The sequence below is a fragment of the Populus trichocarpa genome, chromosome 1, assembly GCF_000002775.5.
Source record: "Populus trichocarpa isolate Nisqually-1 chromosome 1, P.trichocarpa_v4.1, whole genome shotgun sequence".
NCBI lineage: Eukaryota > Viridiplantae > Streptophyta > Magnoliopsida > Malpighiales > Salicaceae > Populus > Populus trichocarpa.
This window is the reverse complement of record NC_037285.2, coordinates 27,641,734-27,669,072: the sequence shown is the minus strand read 5'-3', so window position 1 is coordinate 27,669,072 and position 27,339 is coordinate 27,641,734. Positions and strand designations below refer to the sequence as shown.

Genomic DNA, 27,339 nt, shown 5'->3' with positions numbered 1-27,339 from the left:
TAAAAAAAAGAACCATGTTATCGAAATAAACAATCTATGAAAAAGAAAGTTAAAAGAACTAACCAATTTAGTAAGATATTTTTCAACGAGGTGGAGGTTAATTATTTGATGAAGGAGGTGATGGAGATAGAGGAGGTGGGGATTTAAAGAAAAAGGGAGGCAAAAAGAACCATGGAGGAGGTGGAGATTTAAGGATATGTGGAGGGGGAGAAGGAGATGGAGGTGGCGGGGATTTAAAGGGGAAGAAGGGAGGAAATGTAAACCTCGGAGGAGGTGGAGATTTGAGGATAGGTGGAGGGGGAGAAGGAGATGGAGGTGGCGGGGATTTAAAGGGAAAGAAGGGAGGAAGTGTAAACCTTGGAGGAGGTGGAGATTTGAGGATAGGTGGAGGGGGAGAATGAGATAGAGGTGGCGGGGATTTAAAGGAAAAGAAGGGAGGAAGAGTAAACCACGGAGGAGGCGAAGATTTGAGGATAGGTGGAGGGGGTGGAGGAGAAGTATAACGAGGTGATGGAAATGGTGAAATTTTTGAAGGGTATGTCGGAGGAGTATAAGGATGTGATGGAGATAAATTAGGAGTTGGGGATGGGGATAGTGATGGAAATGGTGAAACTTTTGGAGGGGGAATCGGGGAAGTATAAGGATGTGATCGAATTGGTGAAATTTTTGGAGGGTATGTAGGAGGAGTATAAGGACGTGATGGAGATAAATTAGGAGTTGGGGATGGGGATAGTGATGGAAATGGTGAAACTTTTGGAGGGGGAATCGGGGAAGTATAAGGATGTGATGGAATTGGTGAAATTTTTGGAGGGTATGTTGGAGGAGTATAAGGATGTGATGGAGATAAATTAGGAGTTGGGGATGGGGATAGTGATGGAAATGGTGAAACTTTTGGAGTGGGTATCGGGGAAGTATAAGGATGTGATGGAATTGGTGAAATTTTGGGAGGGTATGTCGGAGGAGTATAAGGATGTGATGGAGATAAATTAGGATTCGGGGATGGGGATGGGGATAGTGGTGAAATTGGTGAGATTTTTGGAGAAGTATAAGAAGGCGATGGAGATAAATTGTGATGCGAAGATGGGGATAGTGATGGAAATGGTGAAACTTTTGGAGTGGGTATCGGGGAAGTATAAGGATGTGATGGAGATAAATTGGGATTCGAAGATGGGGATAGTTGTGAAATCGGTGAGATTTTGGGAGAAGTATAAGAAGGCGATAGAGATAAATTGGGATGCGGGGATGGGGATAGTGATGGAAATGGTGAAACTTTTGGAGGGGGTATTGGGGAAGTATAAGGATGTGATGGAATTGGTGAAATTTTGGGAATGTATGTCGGAGGAGTATAAGGATGTGATGGAGATAAATTAGGATTCGGGGATGGGGATGGGGATAGTGGTGAAATTGGTGAGATATTTGGAGAAGTATAAGAAGGCGATGGTGATAAATTGGGATGCGAAGATGGGGATAGTGATGGAAATGGTGAAACTTTTGGAGTGGGTATCGAGGAAGTATAAGGATGTGATGGAGATAAATTGGGATTTGAAGATGGGGATAGTTGTGAAATCGGTGAGATTTTGGGAGAAGTATAAGAAGGCGATGGAGATAAATTGGGATGCGGGGATGGGGATAATGATTGAAATTGTGAAACTTTTGGAGGGGGTATCGGGGATGTATAAGGATGTGATGGAGATAAATTGGGACTTGGGGATGGGGATGGGGATAGTGGTGAAGTTGGTGAGATTTTTGGAGAAGTATAAGAAGGCGATGGAGATAAATTGGGATGCGGGGATGGGGGTAGTGATGGAAATGGTGAAACTTTTGGAGGGGATGTCGAAGGAGTGTGAGGATGTGATGGAGATAAATAAGGAGTTGGGGGTGGGGATAGTGGTGAAATTGGTGAGATTTTTGGAGAAGTATAAGAAGACGATGGTGATAAATTAGGATGCAGGGATGGGGATAGTGATGGAAATGGTGAAACTTTTGGAGTGGGTATCGGGGAAGTATAAGGATGTGATGGAAATAAATTGGGATTCGGGGATGGGGATAGTTGTGAAATTGGTGGGATTTTGGGAGAAGTATAAGAAGGTGATGGAGATAAATTGGGATGCGGGGATGAGGATAGTGATGGAAATGGTGAAACTTTTGGAGGGGATGTCGGAGAAATGTGAGGATGTGATGGAGATAAATTAGGAGTTGGGGGTGGGGATAGTGGTGAAATTGGTGAGATTTTTGGAGAAGTATAAGAAGGCGATGGTGATAAATTGGGATGCAAAGATGGGGATAGTGATGGAAATGGTGAAACTTTTGGAGTGGGTATCGGGGAAGTATAAGGATGTGATGGAAATACATTGGGATTCGGGGATGGGGATAGTTGTGAAATTGGTGGGATTTTGGGAGAAGTATAAGAAGGTGATGGAGATAAATTGGGATGCGGGGATGAGGATATTGATGGAAATGGTGAAACTTTTGGAGTGGGTATCGGGGAAGTATAAGGATGTGATGGAGATAAATTGGGATTCGGGGATAGGGATAGATGTGAAATTGGTGAGATTTTGGGAGAAGTATAAGAAGGAGATGGAGATAAATTGGGATGCGGGGATGGGGATAGTGATGGAAATGGTGAAACTTTTGCAGTGGGTATCGGGGAAGTATAAGGATGTGATGGAGATAAATTGGGATTTGGGGATGCGAATAGTGGTGAAATTGGTGAGATTTTTGGAGAAGTATAAGAAGGTGATGGTGATAAATTGGGATGCGAAGATGGGGATAGTGATGGAAATGGTGAAACTTTTGGAGTGGGTATCGGGGAAGTATGAGGATGTGATGGAGATAAATTAGGAGTTGGGGGTGCGGATAGTGGTGAAATTGGTGAGATTTTTGAAGAAGTATAAGAAGGCGATGGAGATAAATTAGGATGCGATGATGGGGGTAGTGATGGAAATGGTGAAACTTTTGGAGGGGATGTCGGAGGAGTGTGAGAATGTGATAGAGATAAATTAGGAGTTGGTGGTGGGGATAGTGGTGAAATTGGTGAGATTTTTGGAGAAGTATAAGAAGACGATGGTGATAAATTGGGATGCGGGGATGGGGATAGTGATGGAAATGGTGACACTTTTGGAGGGGATGTCGGAGGAGTATGAGGATGTGATGGAGATAAATTAGGAGTTGGGGATGGGGATAGTTGTGAAATTGGTGAGATTTTAGAAGAAGTATAAGAAGACGATGGAGATAAGTTGGGATGTGGGGATGGGGATAGTGATGGAAATGGTGAAACTTTTGGAGGGGATGTCGGAGGAGTGTGAGGATGTGATGGAGATAAATTAGGAGTTGGGGGTGGGGATAGTGGTGAAATTGGTGAGATTTTTGGAGAAGTATAAGAAGGCGATGGTGATAAATTGGGATGCAAAGATGGGGATAGTGATGGAAATGGTGAAACTTTTGGAGTGGGTATCGGGGAAGTATAAGGATATGATGGAGATAAATTGGGATTCGGGGATGGGGATAGTTGTGAAATTGGTGGGATTTTGGGAGAAGTATAAGAAGGCGATGGAGATAAATTGGGATGTGGGGATGAGGATATTGATGGAAATGGTGAAACTTTTGGAGTGGGTATTGGGGAAGTATAAGGATGTGATGGAGATAAATTGGGATTCGGGGATAGGGATAGATGTGAAATTGGTGAGATTTTGGGAGAAGTATAATAAGGTGATGGAGATAAATTGGGATGCAGGGATGGGGATAGTGATGGAAATGGTGAAACTTTTGGAGGGGGTATCGGGGATGTATAAGGATGTGATGGAGATAAATTGGGATTTGGGGATGCGAATAGTGGTGAAATTGGTGAGAATTTTGGAGAAGTATAAGAAGGTGATGGTGATAAAGTGGGATGCGAAGATGGGGATAGTGATGGAAATGGTGAAACTTTTGAAGTGGGTATCGGGGAAGTATGAGGATGTGATGGAGATAAATTAGGAGTTGAGGGTGCGGATAGTGGTGAAATTGGTGAGATTTTTGGTGAAGTATAAGAAGGGGATGGAGATAAATTGGGATGCGGGGATGAGGATAGTATTGGAATTGGTGAAACTTTTGGAGGGGATGTTGGAGGAGTATGAGGATGTGATTGAGATAAATTAGGAGATGGAAATGGTGATGGTGATGGAATGGGTGAAATTCTTGGAGGGGATGCTGGTGAAGTATAAGGAGGAGATGGAAATAAATTTGATGTCGGGGATGGGGTTGGGGATGGGATTGGTGGAACTTTTGAAGGGGATGTAACTGGAGAAATATAAGAAGGCAATGGAGGTAAAATGGGAGCTGAAGATGAGGTCGGAGGTGAAGCTGATGGCAATGGTGGAGACTTTGCTGATGGTGGCGGAGGTGGAGACTTTGCTCGTGGTGGCGGGGGTGGAGATTTTGCTGGTGGTGGAGGTGACTGTGTTTTCTTCTTTTTTGGAGGTGGTGGGGGCGTTTTCTTCTTATTTGGAGGTGGTGGTGATCGAGGCGGCGGCGGCGGTGTTCCTCGATGAAGAAATCCTGATGGCAGAAATAGAGAGTTTTTATGATTATATGGTAATGGTGGGTCTTCGTGATCATGAGGTGGCCTAGGAGGTTCCTCATTATCATAAATATTGGCCGCCACGTTAATTGCTAGTAAGCCGAAAACCATGGCATGCACAAGATGACGGCGAGATGGTGACGCCATCCTTTCGAACTCTTCCCGATAATCACACTTGCTCTCGCTAATTAGCTTCTGAACAAGGAATGGACGTGAAGATTTGCTTTTATAGTTGTGTTTTTAGTGTATAAAGACGAGTTGATCCCCTGTGTATTTCGGTAATTAAGGAGGCCTATCTAATGGAATAATAATCATAGCTAGGGGTTGTACCCTTTGGGTAATTAACATAGCATAACTGTAATTTTAGTGGACTTTTCAATTGAAGGGACCATTTAATCCTATGGTTTATTAGGTGTAACCACAATTAGAAATCTTCTTATAGAGACGCTACAAGTCAGTTTAGTTTAGTGGACCATCTAATCCTATCTTAGGAGGTATGCTAAAACCTCTCCATCGGTTCAGTCAGTGCATAGCATCTAGCACCCCATCCTCATCACTAAACGAAAATGAAAAGCACTAATTGATTTATTATGAGTGGTGAATAAAAAACTATTAATCAATATAATTTGTCAAGTTTTTAAAATTTATTTTTCTTTTCTTTTTTATTGTGACTTTATAGAATGAGAAACTTTATGGCTTGTTGCTGGGGTTTTAGTAAACCATGTGTTAAGTTTTATAGAGAAATTTTAAAGGTATTTTTGAAATGATATTTTTTATTTGAAATTACTGCAGAAAATCAGAGGTTCTCTTATTTAATTTATTTTTGCTTATTTTTTATTATCAATACCATAAAAAAAACTCTAAACACAAAAATTGATTTAACCCTAGAAATTGAATTCAATTCCAAAAGCTCCAAACAACGAGATAAGGAATGGCCTTCATTTATATATTTCTCTTTCTCTAGATGACTATCATTAGGGTTCTCCAATATTATTCTTTTCTTTCACTTTAATATTGTGCTGTTAAATTATATATATTTGATGATGTTCTAAAATCCAGGATATGTAAATAATAAGTTATTTAGTGTTTGAGATCGTGGTTAATTAATATTTTCAAGTACTTTGATTTCTTCTCTTTAGTTTAAGGAATTACAGATTTATGATAAAAACTTGAGTATCTATAAAAACAGTCCTTTGATTTCTATTGATTAGCCAATTTTTTCTATATATATGTGTAGGGTAATATACAATAGTAATGGTGGAGATTACAACACAAGAATATGATTATAATATTTCCTATATAATATACCTATAATATTTCCTATATATATACTTTCTATAATAAAGCTCATTTGTCTTTGAAGGATATATAACCTCATCAATTGTGTGGTCTTTCAGACAAAAAAATAAAAATAAAAATGTAAAAATAGTGTTTGGAAAGTCATGGCTGGGATCTATCTAACCATTTGGGAACGTTTTAAAAATTGTGTTTCTTAAAAATTTAAATATGTTTTATTTAAAATTATTTTTATGTTTTTTTTTATCGTTTTGATATATTGATATAAAAAATAACTTTTTAAAAATTATTTATATATATATATAATTGTTGGTCTTGCCTTGTTCATTCGTATCAAAAAGCTACCTGTTTTCTTTTCTTCTTTCTTTACAAACTCGGTATATAGGCTGGAAACCTATGACCCGATCTAAAGATCATTCTCAAGTATAACAACGCCACGTACTGTGTTGCGTTTTGTATTATTTCTTGTTCGTACTTTCAGCTTATCTATTGGTATCAGAGTCTATTGGGATCTGGGTAGGAATAGTGACATAAATTACAAAGACCCTAGAGAGAGAAGAGAACCTTAGTTCATAGGTGAATGCTACTGAATGATGTAAGTCCCGTTGAGTGATTAAGGTAGTAAACCCATATAACTTGCAGCCTGTTTTCTAAATTATCTTTTCAAACTATGGATTCTGTTTTTTATAGATCTACTTCTGTTTCGACTTCTTCTACATCTGAAACTTCCGAGAATAAGAGGATTGTACAAAGTGAGGAAATAACCATTGAAGATTTTACAAAAAACATTGATGACTGGAAAATTCCAAAAATTTCTCAAACACAGATTTATCAAAAATCAAAATATGATATTTTCAAAATAGATTTTACAATTAAAACTGAAGAAAGGGATATTCAGCTCATCTATTGGTATCAGATTCTTTTGTAACCATTCCGTAACAGCTAATTTGGAACTTTTGGATTCAGCTGCAAAGGAATCCCACCATTTGATTTTGAATTTACAACACATGGTGGTGTATCTATTGGTATCATAGCCTATTGGGATATGGGTAGGAATAGTGACATAAATTATAAAGACCCTAGAGAGAGAAGAGAACCTTAGTTAATAAGTGAATGCTACTAAATGGTGTAAGTCCCGTTGAGTGATTAGGGCAGTAAACCCATATAACTTGCAGCCTGTTTTCTAAATTATCTTTTCAAACTATGGATTCTGTTTTTTATAGATCTACTTCTGTTTCGGCTTCTTCTACATCTGAAACCTCCGAGAATAAGAGGATTGTACAAAGTGAGAAAATAACCATTGAAGATTTTACAAAAAAAAATTGATGAATGGAAAATTTCAAAAATTTCTCAAACACAGATTTATCAAAAATCAAAATATGATATTTTCAAAATAGATTTACAATTAAAACTAAAAAAAGAGATATTCAGCTTACAAAACCTTTTAAGACCATTCAACTCCTCTCCAAAAAATCCATGCAAAAACACCTAGCTAGAAACTACAAATATATTCATGTTGGTCTAGTCCAAGTCAGTATAAAACCCCTTACAAAAAAAGGTTTAAACACCTCCATTCTGGTTGTCCTTCGAGATGCTAGATTCCATAATTTCCAAGACTCACTCCTCAGTTCTATTGAGTCTAGCCTCTGTAGTGGTCCAGTATCTTTTGACTGCTATCCAAATATTACTATATCTCTCAAAGACAGAAACATCTTACAAAGCATGATACTATAAATCAAAACCCATAATTACAATATGCTTGAAGGATCCATCCTCGTTGCTTTTATTTTCAAAATCCATTACAAAGTCATGTTCTCAGCCTTTGCCAGTAAACACAAATACCAATCACAGAAAGGAGAAACACTCCTTCTCCAAACAGATCTATCCCGATCAAACACAGTCATTCCAAAAGCTATCCAATGGAAAGATATAACCCTTCCAGATAATTGGATCCTTGAAGGAGCAACCCCACCAAAAATACCACAACAACCACAACCAAATGTCCAAATCAAGGACATAACCCAATACACAGATGGTAAAGTCAAATTGTCATTCCATCGTCATTCTACAAGTTCCAGATTCTCTGAAGAATCTTCCTCTTCCAGCACAGTAGATCTTGGAAGAATATCCAAAATACCTTCTGTCATTAACATTCCATATCATCCAAACCTACCTAGACACTCTACATCAGATATCCCTTCTGCAAGTTTTCAACATGCAGATTACACTACAAATATACCAAAACCAGTGTATACCAACATTGAACAACAATCACCTCCCACATCTCCAACCTTCTCTTTATAGGTGACATAAATTTGTTTACATTAGGATCTGGGTAGGAATAGTGACATAAATTACAAAGACCCTAGAGAGAGAAGAGAACCTTAGTTCATAGGTGAATGCTCCAAAAAACCTATTTAGATAAGCTGTTAAAAGATTTCAACAAACCAGAGCATCTTCCTTCTAACCCTTCAAATCACTCTATATTACCCTCCACCAGTACCAATACCTATGACCTTACAAAGATCCTTAACAAAAAGAAATCCAAAACCACAGTCACAATCCCAGAATTACATTCTAAGATCAAAACCCTCAAATCCGAGTTACAAACCCTAAAACAAGCCCAACAGAAAGACTTTGCCATATTACAACATCTTCTACCCAAAATTGAAAGTCAGTCTGACACTGAATCCGAACCAGACGACCAAAACGTTGAGTCTCATATATTACCTCATGCACTTACAAACATTGAACATATTCCTGACAATTTCTTGAATGTGTTAACCCAAATATCTTCCAAAAAATACTTGATTAAAATTACATTAGTTTTTTCAGACGATTTCAAACTAGACATTATTGCCTTATTTGACATAGGTGTAGATTTAAACTGCATTAAAGAATGTGTAGTTCCAAAACGATTTTTCCAAAATACATCTGAAAAACTCTCTACTGCTAACAATTTAAAATTGCATATTGCATGCAAAACCCAAGCCTCTGTTTTCAACAAAAGCATTTCTCTTAAAACATTCTTTGTTGTTACAAAAGATATTAATCATACCATCATTCTTGGTACTCCATTTATTGATATGATTACTCCATACAAAGCACATCATGACTGCATTACCTCCAAAATCAAAAGCATCAAACTTGTTTTCCCATTTCTAGAAAAATCTAAGACTAGGAATTTAAATTTGATCAAAGCATGCTCTATCCATACATATCATATAAACGCATTAATTCATAGTAAACAATTCCAATTGCATTATTTACAAAACCATGTTTCCTTTTGTCACATTGAGAAACAATTACAAAACTGATCTGTTTTACAAAAGAAAATCACTGATTTACAAAGTAAGATTGAACAACAAATCTGTTCAGACTTACCCAATGCTTTCTAGAAAAGAAAACAACACATTATTGATCTTCCTTATGAAGATACTTTTTCAGAAAAACACATACCTACAAAAGCAAGACCTATACAGATGAATGCTGATTTAGAACAACATTGCAGACTTGAAATCCAAGATCTCGAGTCTAAAGGTCTTATCCAAAAGTCGCGATCACGTTGGTCGTGTGCAGCCTTTTATGTAAATAAAAACTCTGAGATTGAAAGAGGCACACCAAGACTTGTGATCAATTACAAACCTTTAAATTCTGCTTTAAAATGGATTAGGTATCCAATTCCAAACAAAAAAAAATTATTGCAAAAATTACATTTTGCATTTATCTTTTCCAAATTTGATATGAAATCCGACTTCTGGCAAATCTAGATTGATCCCAAGGATCGATACAAAACTGCATTCACCGTTCTTTTTGGCCAATATGAATGGAATGTCATGCCCTTTGGCTTGAAAAATGCACCATCTAAATTCCAACGCATCATGAATGACATTTTCAATGCACATTCAAAATTCAAACTAGACACTATTGTCTTATTTGACACAGGTGCAAATTTAAACTGCATTAAAGAAGACGTAGTTTCAAAATGATTTTTACAAAATACCTCTGAAAAACTCTCTACTGCTAACAATTCAAAATTGCATATTGCAAGCAAAACCCAAGCCTCTGTTAACCCTCCTGCAGTGGGAACTGCTCAAAACCCAAAACCTATTCAAGCCAAAAACCTCCTTACAAACGATCATCCTATAGATACCGAAAACAGTTTCATTCCAAACCAAAACAAACATACTACAAAAAGCCCTATAAGAAATTTACCAAAAACCATAAACCTTTCCAGTCAAAGCCCAAACCAAAATTTGACCTAAAAAACATTACCTGTTACAAATGCAACCAAAAAGGACATACGTCCCATTTCAGCAAAATCAATACCAAACTCTATGAGCTTCAAATAGATGAAGAAACCATTAACCAAATACAAAACCTATACATTGAAGCCACAAACACAGACCCCTCCCTTTCAGACAATTCTGAAGAAGAATTTCAAATTGATGAAATAACAACTTCCAGTGCTATTTCAGATACCTCTACAAATTCCAAACAAATTAACGTCCTAATCCAAGACCAAGAATTCATCCTTGAGGCCATCAAAAGACTTGATGATTCTCATCTCCAAAAAACCTATTTAGATAAGTTGTTGAAATGGCAGGTGATGTCGAGTTAGATAAGCTAGATTGAGACAAGACTGTTTTACGGTCTTGGCTTTGTATAATGTCTTGTACTATTTTGAGGTATTGTTCCTCAGTTCTAGCGGAGGCAAGGAGAGCTGCCGTTTGAGCTTTTAGGGCTAGAAATTTGGATTGAGGATGATGATCAATGATGGGAGCTGTTTGATTCTTTTGTAACCATTCTGTAACAGCTAATTTGGAACTTTTGGATTCAGCTGCAAAGGAATCCCACCATTTGCTTTTGGAATAGTGACATAAATAGATGAGCTGAAACACACTTACAACATATTGACAGTTCATCTCTAACTGTAAATTAAAGATGAAATTCTCTTCATAGGTGGTGTATCTATTGGTTTTACAACACATTGACATTTTCAATGCACATTCAAAATTCTGCATTGTTTACATTGATGATGTTCTTAATTTTTCTCATTCCATAAATCAACATTTCAAACATCTACATACATTCTTTCATACTGCAAAACAAAATGGTTTAGCTTGTTTCTAAATCCAAAATTTCTCTATTTCAAACCCGTGTTCATTTCCTAGGACATTATATCTGTCAAGGTACTATAACACCCATAGAGAGATCTTTATCTTTTACAAATAAATTCCATGATAAGATTACTGATAAAAACCAGTTGCAAAGGTTTTTAGGCAGTCTTAATTATGTTTTAGACTGTTATCCAAATATTAGTCATCTTGCCAAACCTTTATATTATAGGTTAAAAACCAACCCGATTCCTTGGTCTGACCTCCATACCAACCTCGTCAAATAGATCAAGAAACAGGTCCAAACCATTCCTCTCCTCCATTTGGCTAACCCGTTAGCTCCTGAGATCATCGAGACCGATGCCTCAGACCTAGGATATGGTGGGATTCTTAAACAAGTCCAAGATAACAAAGAACAAGATTGATCCATATCTAGTTTCTCTGCAGACGAATCATATTATTCCTTTGTAATTCTTATCCTTCTTGTACCAATTCCCAAAATTGTAACTCATATCTCCTGCAAATTATCATATCCTTTGTATCAATACAAATTTCAAGGTTTATTTCTTTGAACTTCTGAATCTTTACATATATTCTTTATCTTTCTTTAATTGCAAATTAAGTATGCTTTGTGTTTGATCAAGGATCCTGACATTGCTGGTCTTGCCTTGTTCATTTGCATCAGAAAGTTACCTGTTTTCTTTTCTTCTTTCTTTACAAACTCAGTATATAGGCTGGAAACCTGTGACCCGATCTAAAGATCATTCTTAGGTATAACAACGCCACGTACTATGTTGTGTTTTGTATTATTTGATGAACTCCTTTCCAACCTTAGATGTAAGAAGTTAAGCGACTTTCAATGGTACAAAAACGCCTTCCTTACCAGTGTCATGCTTAAGGAAGATTCAAACCAACCTTTTTGGAAAGAAAAATTCCTTGCAGGCTTACCTATTCTCTTAGGAGAAAAGGTCAGAAACAAAATCAAAGATACCTTTACAACCAAAATCATACCATATGACCAGCTTACATACAGTGAACTTGTGAGCTTCACCAAAAAAGAAGGTCTTAAGATCTGCCAGTTTTTTAGTTTCAGGTCAATTGAGGTTTTGGTGTCAACTAAGCTGATAGTAGTTCTTTGTATTTGTTTTTCCAGTCGGGTAAGCTGTTTGCCTAAGGTATTGAGGTTGGTGTTTGTAAAGTTATTTTGGTTGATAATGTGTTTGGTATTTGAAAGGGTGTCATCACTGGGTAATTTGTAGGGAGCTGCATCTACAGTCTGGTTGTTGTGGGTTATTTGGATATTTCTCAAGGGTGGATGTTCAGAGTCAATTGTTGGTCCACTGGTGAGGTTCCATATAGGGGTTTTGGATCTTGATGTGACCGGACATGCATGTTTGATGGATGCAAAAGGATATGAAATGTGATGTTCAGATATATAATGCAATTCGAACCAATCAAAGAATAGAATTTGTACTTTATGTAACTCAATGAAATTATAAAATTGTTTTTGCATATCACTTCTCTGTTGGAGAAAGTGTTGAAAAAACCAAATTCATTTTATAGAATTATAGGCAGCATAAAAATCTCTTTTGAAAAGATATATATATATATATATATATATATATATATATATATATATATATATATTATTTTAATGCATTTCTGAATGAAACGATACTTTAAAAAGTAACTACAACCATATTCTTAAACACCCACATAGTTTTGATGAAACAATTATAGTAGACGACACGCCCTCCAACAAGGATGACATGTCTTCTCACTTTTTTTCTTATATAATAGTATATTGGCTCGTGCTCCGCAACGGGTCAATATCAATTTTTTTTTAAATGTAAAAAAAATATTAAAAGTATAGAGAATATTTGAAGTACCTTGGATCTGGCGGCCATCCCAGACCCAAGTACCTGGGGTCTGTGGCCATGCCAAACCCAAGAGACTTGGGTCCGGTGCCCATAAGCCTTGTGTCTGGCATCCATAAGCCATACCTCTCAACCTCATTACAATATTTCTAGGGTAGAAGATGGAATCTCATTGTTTCAAGTATTTTACGACCTGCCGTGTACAAACCAACACGCAATCTTGCTTCAATAGTTGTTGGCAGAAAGTGGGCACTAATTCCTGCCTTCATGGGGACATTTCTTGTGTCAGGACTCATGCACGAGCTGATCCTTTTCTACTATGTGGGGTGTGATCAGAGGTCCCCATGGGAGCTCACATGCTTCTTTCTCCTATAAAAGTTAGAATTCCTTGGAAAAGTATTTTGTTATTAACTCACTGAGAATATATATATATACAGCCATGAAGAATGAACAAGAACACATGATAAGCTTTCCTAACAACCTGATAACTGAAGATTAATTCAAATTCAAGCACTAGAGTCCTAACTATACAACATCAATATTCCTAAAGACCAGCACTGTGGACGTTACTGGCTGACATCCCTCCTCAAGATGGACGACCTTGAGTAAGTCCAATCTTGTCCTTGAGTAACTCAAACCGATAACGGGGAAGAGATATTGTCAATGCATTAGCGAGTTGATCATCAGAGGAGACATGACAAACCTGAAGAGCTCCAGACTGAACTCTTTCGCGGATAAAATGGAAATCAATAGAGACATGTTTCATCCTTGAATGAAAAACTGGATTTGAACTTAGTTGTGTTGCACCAATATTATCATAATAAATCACAGGAACTTGATTAACCGAATATTGAAGTTCATTCAATAATGAACATACCCAGCTGATTTCTGAGGCTGTGTCAGCCACAGAGCGATATTCGGCCTCCGTTGATGATCGAGCAATGGTTTGTTGTTTCTTGGATGACCATGAGACAGGATTCCGACCAAGGTATAGAATGTAGGCACTAGTGGAGGAGAAGTCATCCTTGTTTCCCCCCCAATCTGCATCTGAAAAAGCATGCAAGTGAGCAGGTGATTGATGATGCAGAAGAAGACCTACGTTACTGGTGCCGGAGAGATAACGCAGTAGGCGTTTGACAAGTTTCCAATGTTCTTCAGTCGGTTTGTGCATGAACTGTGACAACTTGTTTACAGCAAAAATTAAATCCGGTCGAGTGAGTGACAGATATTGAAGACTTCCAACAGTGGCTCGATATTCAGATGGATCAAGAAGCAACTCACCCATTGCAAGAGTGGGAGGTGGACCTGGTGGTAGTGGAGTAGCCACAGGACGTGAGTTGCGCATGTTGGTACGATGCAAGAGATCCTGAACATATCTGTGCTGAGAGAGCACCAACCCATGAGGATGAGGTTGAATTTCCACACCAAGGAAATAAGTTAGAGACCCCAGATCCTTCAGTGAGAACCGCTTGGCTAAGTTTTGAACAAGAAGGTCGACTGCATGCTCATCATCACCGGTGATGATAATGTCATCCACATATACCAATAAATATAGAAGATGTCCATGATGTTTACGAATGAATAAAGACGTATCATTCACTGAATTTGTGAAGTCGTTATCAATCAGAAACGTGCGGAGTTCATGGTACCAATCACGTGGTGCTTGCTTTAGCCCATAAATGGCTTTACGCAGTTTGCAGATGAAATGTGGGTGTTCTTTGTCAACAAAGGCAGGCGGCTGAGCCATGTATACGTCTTCCTGCAGATGTCCCTGAAGAAAAGCATTGTTGACATCTAATTGTCTCAGCCGCCACCCATTACTTACTGCAATGGACAGAACAAGACGAACTGTGGTTGGCTTGACAACCGGACTAAAGGTTTCGGTATAGTCAAGCCCCGGTCGCTGGTGAAAGCCTTTGGCCACCAAGCGTGCTTTATAGCGAGAAACACTGCCATCAGAATTGCGCTTTACCCTGAAAATCCATTTACAACCGACTAAGTTAGAGGCACATTGAGGAGAAACCAAATCCCAGGTTTTATTTTGGATGAGAGAATTAAACTCATCCTGCATGGCATGACGCCATTTGGCTTCCTTTAAAGCATTGGTAACAGGCGTGGGCTCCTGAATATCAGTTGAGGGAAGGTGTGTATGGAAGGTGAGTTTGCGGATAGGTTCGTGGATATTATTTTTTGATCTGGTGGTTATGGAATGAGAAGGTGCAACAGGTGGAGCAGGGGGAGGATGAATGATCAGAGGGGACGGTGAGGTGGGCAGAACATAGGAAGGTTGTGTGGGTGGCATGATGGGAGGGCTGTCGTTGGCTGTTGTAATGGAGCTGCTGACAGGGTGTGCTGCAGAAGGTGGAAGTGCAGGAGGCGTGAACGGGGGAGGCACAGGCACAGGTGCGACTATTGAAAGAATAGGAGGTGTCCAGAATTGTAGAGAGGAAGAGTTTGATACTGACTGTGATTGTAGTAAACTAGCATACGAAAAAGTAGTTTCAACAAACTGAACATGACGAGAAGAAAAGAATTTGGAAGATGGGGGATCAAAACAGATGTAAGCACTTTGAGATAAGGAGTATCCAAGAAATATGCACGGTTTGGACCGGACATCTAGTTTATGAACCGAATATGGACGTAGCCATGGATAACACAAGCACCCAAAAATGCGAAGTTTAGCATAATTAGGAGATTGTTTAAAGATAAGTTCAAATGGGGAAAAATATTTTAATGAAGGTGAAGGCATCCGATTAATTAAGTAAATGGCAGTGGAAAACGCAAACGACCAAAATTTTTGAGGTAATGAGGCATGAGTTAGAAGTGAAAGACCAGTTTCCACTATGTGTCGGTGTTTGCGTTCAGAGATACCATTATGTTTAGGTGTGTGTGGTGGGGAAGTACGATGAGATATGCCATGTATTTGGAAAAAATCTTTTAGAGCTGTAAATTCGCCTCCATTATCGGAATAGAAGGTGATGATTTTATGCTTGAAATAATTTTCAACAATGGCTTTAAACCTTATGAATGTAGGCTTGACATCAGATTTGCGTTTCAAAGGATAGAACCATGTATAACGTGTAAAATGATCCACAAAAACAACATAATATTTAAAGCCATCAATGGAGTATATAGGAGCAGTCCATACATCAGAGAAAATTATTTCAAGAGGAGCATGAGACTCTAAAGTGGAAGCTGAGAAAGGAAGTTTGTGACTTTTGTTACATTGACATGCATTGCAGGAAAACTGTTTTGTCATTGAACAAGTGTTTATCTTATTTTTGGAAAGGATAACATTGAGAATAGGTAACGATGGGTGACCTAATCGAAAATGCCAATTTATTGGTGCAATTTTTGAACTAGAAAAAGCAGTTGGAGAAGAGGATGTTGGATTGAACCCCGGCCATTCATAAACGCCACCTTTGCTCTCACCCTGAGCGCGAACCACTCCCGTCAGCAGATCCTTCACAAGAAAACACGAAGGTAAAAATTCAATAGAGACATTGTTGGTTATACAAAATTGATAAATAGAGATAAGGTTTTTTTTAATGTCAGGAACACAAAGAATGTTCCTGAGATTAAAAAAAGAGGAGCCTGAATGTAGAGTTGAGGAGCCTGTATGGGTAATGCGTAAGCCTGTACCATCTCCAATCATAACATCATCCGAGCCAGTATATGGAGTGTGGAGAGATAGATTGTGGAGATCAGCAGTGATGTGGTGAGAAGCACCACTATCCAGCAGCCACGAAGGAGTGCTGGTTACATTGCTGGGAGGAGTGCTGGATTCATTGCTGGCTGCAAGATGAACTTGTGGCTGCCAAGAGTTAGGACTGTTGTTGCCCTTGGAAATAACTGTCTTTTGAGGGACAAACCTGAATGAGGGACATCTTTTCGCCGTGTGCCCTTGAAGGTTACAGACCTGGCAGTATCCTAGGTAAGGACGAGGACTAGGTCGTTGATAATGAAGTCCTTGATTATGTCCTTGTGGTCTTGGAGAGTTGTGAAATGAAGTGCCCCACTGTGTTGAGGGAGGAGGGGCAGATCGACCAAAAGAGGGCTGAGATCAATAGCCAGAACGATGAACTGCTGCATTGGCTGTAGGAGAGAACTGGAAGGAGGCTTTGTGGGAAGTATTTAGAGAGGCTTCAAACATGAGTAATTTTTCATGAAGTTCATCAAAGGCAATGGAGGTGTCTCGGGCTTGTACCGCATGCACAAGTTCTTTGTATTCATCTCCCAATTCTTCTAAAATCTTATCTGTGATATCCTCACCATCAATGGGGGCACCCAACATTGCTAATTCATCAGCCCGTGCTTTAACAGAGTGAATGAAATCAGAGATGGAAAGAGAGCCCTTTGTGAGGGCTTTGAAACTGGCCTTGACTTGCTTGATGCGGCCTCTGGAGGGGGTGGCATATGTTGATGCTAAAATTATCTAAGCCTTCTGAGATGTGGTAGCACAAGCAATAAACGGAATGATGGAGTGATGAATAGCTCCAATGAGAGCATTTAATATTAGTTGATCTTGACGTATCCATGCATGGTAGGCAGGATTAGGAGTGTTTGAGTTTTCAGTGATGAGAGATTGTGGTGGACAAGGCTTGGTTCCATCAATGAAACCTTGGAGATCATAACCTACAAAAAGTGTTTGGAATTGTAGTTTCCCGGATAAATAATTGGAGCTGGTGAGCTTGAGAGGAGCCTGTGCCGTGACATTGATGGTCACTAAGTTGGGCAGGCTGGTGTTGTTGGGATCAGTCATGACGAGAAAAGAGGATGGAAAAAAAATTAAAGACGCTCTGATACCATATAAACGTTAGAATTCCTTGGAAAAGTATTTTGTTATTAACTCACTGAGAATATATATATACAGCCATGAAGAATGAACAAGAACACATGATAAGCTTTCCTAACAACCTGATAACTGAAGATTAATTCAAATTCAAACACTAGAGTCCTAACTATACAACATCAATATTCCTAAAGACCAGCATTGTGGACGTTACTGGCTGACATCTCCTCCATGGAGTGTGTCTATTAACTGAGATTGCTTTAAAGAAGCGATTTGGTGGCCGATGGCAATTGCCACGGCTGGTATCAGGGCCTCTGACAATAGGATTCGTGTTGTTTACCGGCTTTCAGCTGTTCTTGCCCTCGTTGGATCGGTGTAAAGCTTTTGAAAAGGCGTATGTGGAGCTGGCTGCTTTAATGGCATTCCTAGGGACGGAGCTAGAGTCAAAGACTTGCTGATTATTTGGTTCGTATTCCCCATTACAATTGAGGATTGAGTGTTCTACTCCTCCATTAATTGATTGTACTGTATTGACTGAAAATTTTCAGAACCCTCTGAGAGTTGTAATTGAGGAAATTAGTACACAGGGTAGACTCTTCAATGTGTCTCGTTTCAATGTTCTCTTCTTTCTTGTCTTGCTTATATTTTTCAGAAGGGGAGGGGGGGAACAATCTATTTCATTAGTCACTGAAGTGAGAAAAGACGTTGATGTTTAAAATTCATGAATTTCCCAATTCCATCTACCTTCAGATATGAATTTGATTATCATGTTATAGGCCAGGGGGTTGAAGGCTGGCGTGAGAGAAAAAAGGTTTGGAAAAAAGGTAAGAAGTACACTGGTACAAGACAGAATTGGCTTCCAATCCCCACATGGTTGGTAGTAAGTAGGCTTGGAGTTGAACTCGAATGTTAACTTTAAAAAAAGAAGCGAGTTTACTTTTAGAAAGCAAACGCATTTTTTTTTATCAGAAAAAAACATGTAAAGTATGATAAAAACGAAAGAAAGAAGGCATGTAAAAAATTATTATGAAGAGAAGAACAGCTGAAAGCCGGTAAACAACACGAATCCTATTGTCAGAGGATTTGACGCGTCTCCGAAGGGGAGGCAAGTTTTATATTGGAGATGGGCTCAGACTAGGGGAGTTAAGAGAATAGGTGCATCTTCATGGACAACTTTCAATTCAACAACTTCAAATATTTTATGGCGCGCACTGAAGATGCAAGAGTAGCCAGTTTGGAAACTAAGCATGGCATTAATAAGATAGATATGCAATGGACTGATGGATTCTGCTGCACACCCAAAGAAAAGGAAGAAAATCTTATCATCTTATTGTTGCAAACTCTTAAAAATCTGTAAAAGCTCACACTTGCGTTATATGGTGGTATAGAATTACCATCTTGTACTAGTAATCGATCCCAAGTCTAATAAGGCTGGATATCCGTTGTTGTAGATAATGCACATTGTTTCCATTCACTGCGTCAATTATCCACACTCAGACACTTGATCATAGAGGCGCAGATAGAGTTCTATCTGTGGGCAATAAGTTTTATGGGCCTGGTTCTCCTTTCAAGCCTTTCCAATCTCTAGAAACTCTACCGTTCAGGAACGTGTTGGATTGAGAAGTCTGGACTTCTCGTGATAAGTTTTTCTTGTCTCCATAAGCTTTTGTTAGAAAACTTGTCTGAAGATCTTTACATTTCTGCTTGTCCACAGTTAAGAGATTCGAATAAGACTATCCCCTCTCCGTCTTTTCATAAACTTCACATAGAAGTGTAATCAGATGATTCTCAGACGTATGACTAATCTCTCCTCCCTTGCCTCCTTCACATTGTTTAGGAGTTTCAGGCTGGCTTGCTGCAGTGAAGGAGTTGTATGGTCATTGGAAGCACTTGAGCAGTTTAGCTGCTGGAGATAGAAGGATGCAACAAACTGACAACTTTGAGGCAGATGGGACTCAGATAGACAGCTTGTCTGCACAGGGTAGTAACTGAGACATGCCATTAGCTAATTACCTTTCCAGTAACTTCATGCACACTGACATACTCCAATTTCTGGATCCTTATGCTTGGAAGTTCCCTCTGACTCTTCAAAAGAGGGAACAATGCAGATTTATTTTTCAGATTGCTAGCAACCGGATCGAGTCATTCATACAGATTATGGAAGGTGATAGATAATCTCAAATGTGTTACATTAGCAGACCACATGAATTTGAAATGCTGTGAAGTCTCAATGGTAACCTTGTCAGTATTTGGACTATAAATGGTTATATTACTTTGAAATACTGCTTAATTGGAGTCACATTGAAGGAAGATATCGTGAATACAATGAAAAGAATATATTGAATTGTGTCAAGTGTAAATATACAATGATCAAATCATGGTAGGAGTGAAATGCAATAGTGTCGCTCAAAGAATGCAATATAACTTAAAATGTGTCGAACGTGATTGCATATTATCAAAATCAGAAAGTATTCAATTTCCAGTCAATTTCTAAGTGACTAAGATCAAATGAACCTTTAACCCTGTCGAGGGCAGTCTTCCTATGTTGCAGGAGTCGGTGCGAGTCCTTCCTGCTCTAGCTTCATCTGGTCATCATCTATCCTTTTTCGAGGAAATTTCCTTGAAAAGCTTTTCCATTTTGATTCAAACTTGCAAGCTACAAAATAGAAAATAAAAGGAAGAAAAATCAATAGATTAAACAAATTCATGCCAAAAATCAAAACATCAAGAAGAAAAATCAAGAACAGGAGTATGAAAATAACTCTCATTGGCATTTGTGAAAGTGGTACAAAGAAGAAAATTACCTTCACTTCGGTCATTAAAACCGCGAATTATGCAAGCACAAATCCACGGCCTTCCTGCACGGGATGCTTTTGCACCTCCTTTAAGCTTGCCATTATGTTGTTTCAAGCTGCATTAAAAAGCGCCAAGTTCAACAAGTATGCATTCGTTCATTTCTATATTGCACATACTTGAGCAAGAATAACACAACACATTTGTGAAATTCACAGGTGAGGCAATCGGAGACCGTGCTCAATACAAAAGTCAATACATCTGGTTGAAAGGCATCAGCAATTACCAAATTAACTAGCATGTTATCAAACTTGCCATTGCAGACATGATTAGAGAACTATTTTATTTACTTATTCAAGTCGTGAAATGATTCGTCACCCCTTCAATTTGTAAGAGACAAATTGAAATTGACCCAGATAAGCATTTGCATTGAATTTCAGAAAATAAGAATTGAATCAAGGAAATAAACGCACCGGCGAGAGAAATTGGTGGTGACACCAACGTAAGTCTTGATCGGGTGGTTGGTAGAGAGAATAAGATACACAGACCATGATCTCGATTTCGAATTTGAGCTCGATTTTGCTCGTGTTTTTCTTGATCGGGGCAATGATGAGGATGAGGATGGTTGTTGTTGTTGTGGTGGTGGTGGTTTTGATGAGGATGCTTTAAGTTTTACAGACCGGAACGTCTGAGACAGCTACCTCGTCATCTGGTCCGATTGGATGGATTTGGTTGACCAACGGACCGACCGTTATGTTACGGAAACGTATTCGGTCTTGTAATCTTGTTTATTGCACTGTAATCTTGGCTGACCAACGGACCAACCGTTATGGACCATAGGTGCTGCTTTACTGGCTTCATCCCTAAATAATTTTTTTTCTTTAAAAAAATTGCTACTAACGTTGTACCCTTATTTACTTACTTACTTATTTTATTTAATATTTTATTTGATAGATTATACATGCTATGCTGTGGACTAGATTAGTCTTTTCATAACATAAAAAATATTTAGAAGATGACAACTCGATTAACATGAATTAACTTGAATAATACGTGATTCAAGATATGAGATTAATATAATTTTATAAAAAAATAAAATAAAATAATCATAAAATTTAAGGCTCAATAATATAATGTCAAATAATGAAATTAAAAAAAAATTATTTTTTTTAAAAAGCAACGTTAAAAAAACACTCAAGTCAACACGAATTAACTTGATCAACCTGCCACCTGCGACATAAGATCAGAATAAAAAATAAATTTTTTAAAAAAGGACCTAGCAAAAAAATCAAAACTAAAAAAAAACATAAAAAAAATTAAGTTAACCTGGGTTAACTTGACTAACCCGAACTCAGGATGACACCACAAAAAAAAATCACAAAGCTCAATGGTCAATAATTTAATTCCAAATAATAAAATTGAACAAAAAAATTTAATTTCATAAAAAAACATCGAGAAAATAATTTAAGTCTACCTAAGTTAACTCGACTAACTCACTACCTGATATATAAAATTAGGATAAACTAACAAAAAGAAAAGTGAAACAACTAACAAAGCTCAAGACCTAATAATCTAATATCGAATGATGAAATTGAAAAGTAATTAGTAAAGGATCTAAAAAAAAAGATCCAACTTAAACTAGGATAATATTCAAAACTAGTGAACCGAGTCTTGACACTGAGATTTCCCTATCAAAAGGCAGACATGAAAAAATTACGAAGTAAAATTTCCAATTATAAAAAAAAATTAAAAACAAAACAAATAGTAATCAAAACAATAAAGACCAAATTTGATGTAAAAACCATATGAAAGAAAATAATTAGGGATTAGTTTTTTAAAAATAAATTAAGAAAATATCAATCAAAAAAATAAGGACCAAAATTGGATAAAAAAACTAAAGGAAATAAAATGACGAGGGATGAAGTTGAAAAAGGTAAAGCATGAAAAAATAAGCAATTAAAAAAATGATGATCAAATTGGATAAAAAAACCAAATGAAATATAATGCCTAGAAATGAAATTGAAAACAATTTAAACAAAAAAAGTACTAAAAGAAAAACAAATAGTAATAAAAAAGAATGATGATCAAAATCAATAGAAATAAAAATTGGACGACACAATTAATTTTTGAAAGGAATGACATGAATTCCTAAGTTAGGAGAGAGAAAAAAAAATCACTAGAGCCTAACCACACCTCTATTGTGAAGATGTAACTCTTTATTGCGAAGAGAACAAAATGTCACTCCAAATGTCATTGTGTACAATTGATTTTGGTAATCAAACGGCTCCACACGTGTTACGGAGTTGTCATGCATCAACAACTTTTTTTTATAATAATATTACAACATTTTTAAAAATTACCAAAAAAACCCTTATCTCAGAGCCAAAAATAACAAAAAAAAAAAAAGGAAAACATGAAATGCCGTTGGAACAATTTGTTTGAATTTAAGGGTAATTATGTAACTTAAATGTTCATAAAAATAGAAAGACAAAAACATCTTTTTATGAAAGTTTAATTGTTCTTTGCTGTTAAGGTATCAACATAATTTTACTATGCAAATAATATTTAAAAAACATAAAAACCTTGGGACCAAAGGCATACATTAATTTTTGTTTTTAAAGACAATAAAGTAATTTTATTATGCAAAAAAAAAAATATAAACTAATTTATCCCCAAGCTTTGTAATGTCCAATTAATCCTTTAAAAAAAAGATAATTTCACACTAATTACAAGCTTTTTTTATTTTTTTTAGAAAGCTAAAATTATTATTACACTACTTGAATCCACAGTAAAAGCAAATATAATATACAATGTTTAACTGATCCTGTTAGTTTATTTATTTATTTATATGGGTTTCATTATTAGTGTATTATTAAACTAGTTTTTGTGCATTTAAAAAAATTTCAATTAAAGAAAGTTATGTTTTGATGAGAAAATTTGTATAAAAAAATGATTTTTTAATTCTTTAAGTTTGAATCTTAATAATTAAAATTTTAAATTATACACACCTTGTCAAGAAATTCTCTTTTGAAATACCATTTTATAAAAATCCTTATTTTATTTAATTTTCATTTTTTTTAGTGGGACGAAATCTCTTGCCGTTGTTCATTTTCAATTTCATGCGTTGTAAAAGGGGCCATTAGAGAAGCCATGTTCTTGAAAAAACAAAAATAAATAAATAAAGTAGAAAAAGAAAATAGTAAACTTCTTGGAAAACTTGATGATTAATCTAGGATGCCTTAAGATTTCATTATCCCCTTGCAGAAAGGATTTTATTGCATTAACTAATCCTAGAAAACGTAGTATTAAATTGATTCATAACAGCAAGATTCTTGCATAAAAAAAGAACATTAACCTATACATGTAAATGTTACTTGTAGTATCAAATTGATTCATAACAGCAAGATTCTTGTAAATTATCCCCACTGGATTAGTATGGACATTGAAGTTAATTTCAACAACTATTCTTCCCCTGTTCGAGTTTTCTACTTCCCATCAGATAAACGTATTTATTTCCAGAACATCATCGCATAATGTCTTCCGACAGTTGTCTACTCTAGCTCAGCTCGTGCCAGAGATGCCTAGAAAAAAGCTTTTCTTTACGCACACAAATATAAGCCTGAACACCATCTTCACAGCATGAACTACGGGATGGGCAACAGAAAGTGCCATTAAGCTAGTAAGCAATGAGCTGCATACCTCAGGAACTTCATCATGAGGACAGTGACCAGCTGGGCTAACCTCATAATACGGAGCTTCAGGCACTTGCTGTTTCACCTGAAGGGCCCAGACAGGCTTCACCCAGGGGTCCTCTTTTCCATACATGAGACAAATGGGAAAATTGCTCATTTTACACCTAGAAACACAAATAAGCTACGAGCCTTTTGTTAGAAATACTAGCATGCAAACCCGACAAGATAAAAGACAAATGATAGGATAAAATGAGAAATTAGACACACAAGAATTTACGTGGTTCACCCAATTTGGCTACGTCCACGGGCAAGTATAGAAGGATTTTACTAAGTAATGTGGGAATTACAACCTCTCTCTACTAATAGGAGAACAACTGAAATCTCTCTATTAATAGGAGAAAACACCTCACTTACTCTCTCACAAATACCTCACAATTTTGTGGGATTACTTTCCCTCTCTCACTCTTCTCTTCCTCTCTTGTTTCTCTCTTGTGGTGTGTATACTATGGCAAGGATGCACTGCCTATTTATAGGCAAGCATCCTTGCCTTTGTCTTGCAAAAGATAAGAGCAAGGCAAGGCAAGTGGCACTAATTGACATTAATTAGTGCTGCAATAATTGATACTAATTAGTGCCGCAAGTTGCACTAATTAGTGCTTGCCTAGCTGGTTTCATAGCTGGCTTCACATTCTCCCACTTGAAGACTTTGATGATTTAATCAAGTCTTCACACTTGATCATTTGTGATTCTTCTATCCTTTGTATACTTGCCATCTTCATGCTGCTTACGTTTCAGTTAGGCCATAGGAGGATCTGCACCATATATACTTGTCAATATTGACTGGTTTGGTCAAAACATCTGCTGGGTTTTCCTTTGTGTGAACCTTCTGAAAATCCACACTTCCATCTTCCACCACTTCGCGAACAAAGTGATACTGAACATCTATGTGTTTTGTTCTTGAATGAAATGCTGGATTCCTTGCAATATGCAAAGCACTCTGACTATCACAATACAAAAGAATCTTCTCTTGTTTGTGTCCGAGCTCCTCCATAAGTTTCTTCATCCATATTGCTTCTTTACAAGCTTGTGTAGCTGCCATGTACTTAACTTCTGTTGTGGATAAAGCTACAACAGTCTGAAGTTTAGAGACCCAGCTCACAGCTCCTCCTGCAATTATGAACACATAGCCTGTAGTGGATTTTCTTTTCTCAAGGTCGCCAGCAAAATCTGAATCAACATAACCTTTGACAGTAAATTCTGACCCTCCATAACGTAATGCGGCATCTGAGGTACCCTTGATATATCTCAAGATCCTCTTAATAGTATTCCAATGCTCTCTACCAGGATTTGCCATGTATCGACTAGCTGCTCCCACTGCTTGTGCAATGTCTGGTCTTGTACATATCATGGCAAACATTAAACTTCCCACTACTGATGCATACGGTACTCGAGACATCTCCATCCCCTCTACTTCATTGCTAGGAGACATACTTGAGGATAATTTGAAGTTAACAGGAAATAGGGTGGAAATTGGCTTACAATCTTGCATGTTGAAACGACGCAAGATCTTCTTCAAATAATTCTTCTGAGAAAGCCAAATCTTCCTTTTACTTCTGTCTCGGTGAATTTGCATCCCTAGAATCTTGTTTGCTGGTCCCAAGTCCTTCATATCAAACTCCCTAGCCAACTGTGCCTTCAATTCTTGGACTCGATCTTTGTTGGGGCCTATTACCAACATGTCATCCACGTACAACAACAAAATGATGAAAACATCTTCTTCTTCAAACCTCTTGTAATACGTACAATGGTCTGAACTGAGTCTGTTGTACCCAAGGCTAATTATGAAGGAATCAAATCTCTTGTACCAACACCTCGATGCCTGTTTGAGACCGTATAGAGATTTGTTCAACCTGTAAACCAAGTTCTCCTTGCTTGTTTCAGCAAAACCCTCTGGTTGGAGCATATAAATTTCTTCTTCAAGTTCTCCATGAAGAAATGCAGTTTTCACATCTAACTGCTCTAGGTGAAGATCAAATATAGCACACATTGCCAAGACTACTCTGATTGTAGTAAGTCGTACCACCGGAGAAAATATCTCATTGAAGTCTATCCCTTCTTTCTGTGCATACCCTTTCACCACCAATCTTGCACGATACCGCTCCACTTGATCATTGCCATCACGTTTTATCTTGTAAACCCATTTGTTGCCAATGGCCTTTCTTCCTTGTGGTAGCGGAACAAGATCCCAAGTGTTATTCTTGTGCAAAGCTTCAATCTCCTCTTGCATTGTTGTCATCCACATAGATACATCTGTGCTTTTGATAGCCTCATGGAAAGTTGATGGCTCTCCATCCTCAGTTAGAAGACAGTATGCAATGTTGCTCTCAGTAACATATTCTGAGTGCCAAGCCGGTGGTCTTCTTTCACGAGTTGACCGTCGAACTTCAGGAGTTTCAGACTCTATTTGTTCTTGTTCTTCATGCTCTAGGTGCAGCTTCAGAAGAAGTACGCTTCTGAGTATTTTCCATCTGGACTTCTGTAGTCTCCTTTAAAATGCTATTATTTTCTTCCATTTGCATTTTATCTTCTGCAAATATAACATCTCTGCTGATGACTACCTTGTGGGCAGTGGGATCCCACAAGCGATACCCCTTCACTCCATCAGCATATCCCAAGAATATACATTTTCTGGATTTTGAATCCAGCTTGCTAACTTCTTGTGTATTGTACATCACGTACACAGGACTTCCAAATATATGCAATCGAGAATAATCAGCTGGTTTTGCAGTCCACATCTCCATCGGTGTCTTCAGCTCAATTGTAGTTGACGGAGATCGATTTATCACATAACAGGCGGTATTGACTGCTTCTGCCCAGAATGACTTTCCTAGACCTGCAGTCTTAAACATTGCTCTTGTTCTTTCTAATAGAGTTCTGTTCATCCGCTCTGCCACTCCATTTTGTTGTGGAGTGTATGCCGTTGTGAACTGCCTTTTGATACCTTCATGTTGACAGAAGTTATCAAATTCATCACTGGTATATTCTCCTCCATTGTCAGTCCTCAAACACTTGATCTTCTTTTCAGATTCAAGTTCCACCCGCGCTTTGAAAGTTTTAAAGATTGCGAACACATCTGCCTTCCTTCTAATTGGATACACCCAACATCTCCTGGAGAAGGCATCTATGAATGATACAAAGTATCTTGCTCCTCCCA

At 37.6% G+C, this 27,339-nt stretch overlaps 2 protein-coding genes and 1 pseudogene across 4 annotated transcripts in view; all 3 read right to left on the bottom strand.

The window, feature by feature from the left end:
* Positions 1-27,339, bottom strand: part of LOC18095082 (vegetative cell wall protein gp1) — a 53,832-nt gene that overhangs the window by 272 nt on the left and 26,221 nt on the right. The window contains exons 1-2 of one of the 3 annotated variants that reach the window (XM_052450034.1): positions 450-4,748; positions 64-356 (exon numbers count right to left, since the gene is read on the bottom strand). In XM_052450034.1, the coding sequence (XP_052305994.1) occupies positions 98-356; positions 450-4,705 (4,515 nt within the window). In that variant the 5' untranslated portion in view covers positions 4,706-4,748 and the 3' untranslated portion in view covers positions 64-97. Of the gene's footprint in view, positions 1-63; positions 4,749-27,339 lie in introns of those variants that run through there. The other 2 variants (XM_052450035.1, XM_052450033.1) reach the window with 2 other exon arrangements.
* LOC127904911 (structure-specific endonuclease subunit slx1-like) overlaps positions 18,945-27,339 on the bottom strand; it is a 93,985-nt gene continuing 85,590 nt past the window's right edge. The window contains exon 4 of the mRNA XM_052450038.1: positions 18,945-19,878. The gene's annotated coding sequence lies outside the window, so the exon portion shown is untranslated. The remainder of the gene's footprint in view (positions 19,879-27,339) is intronic.
* LOC7485739 (structure-specific endonuclease subunit slx1-like) lies at positions 19,958-21,142 on the bottom strand (annotated as a pseudogene).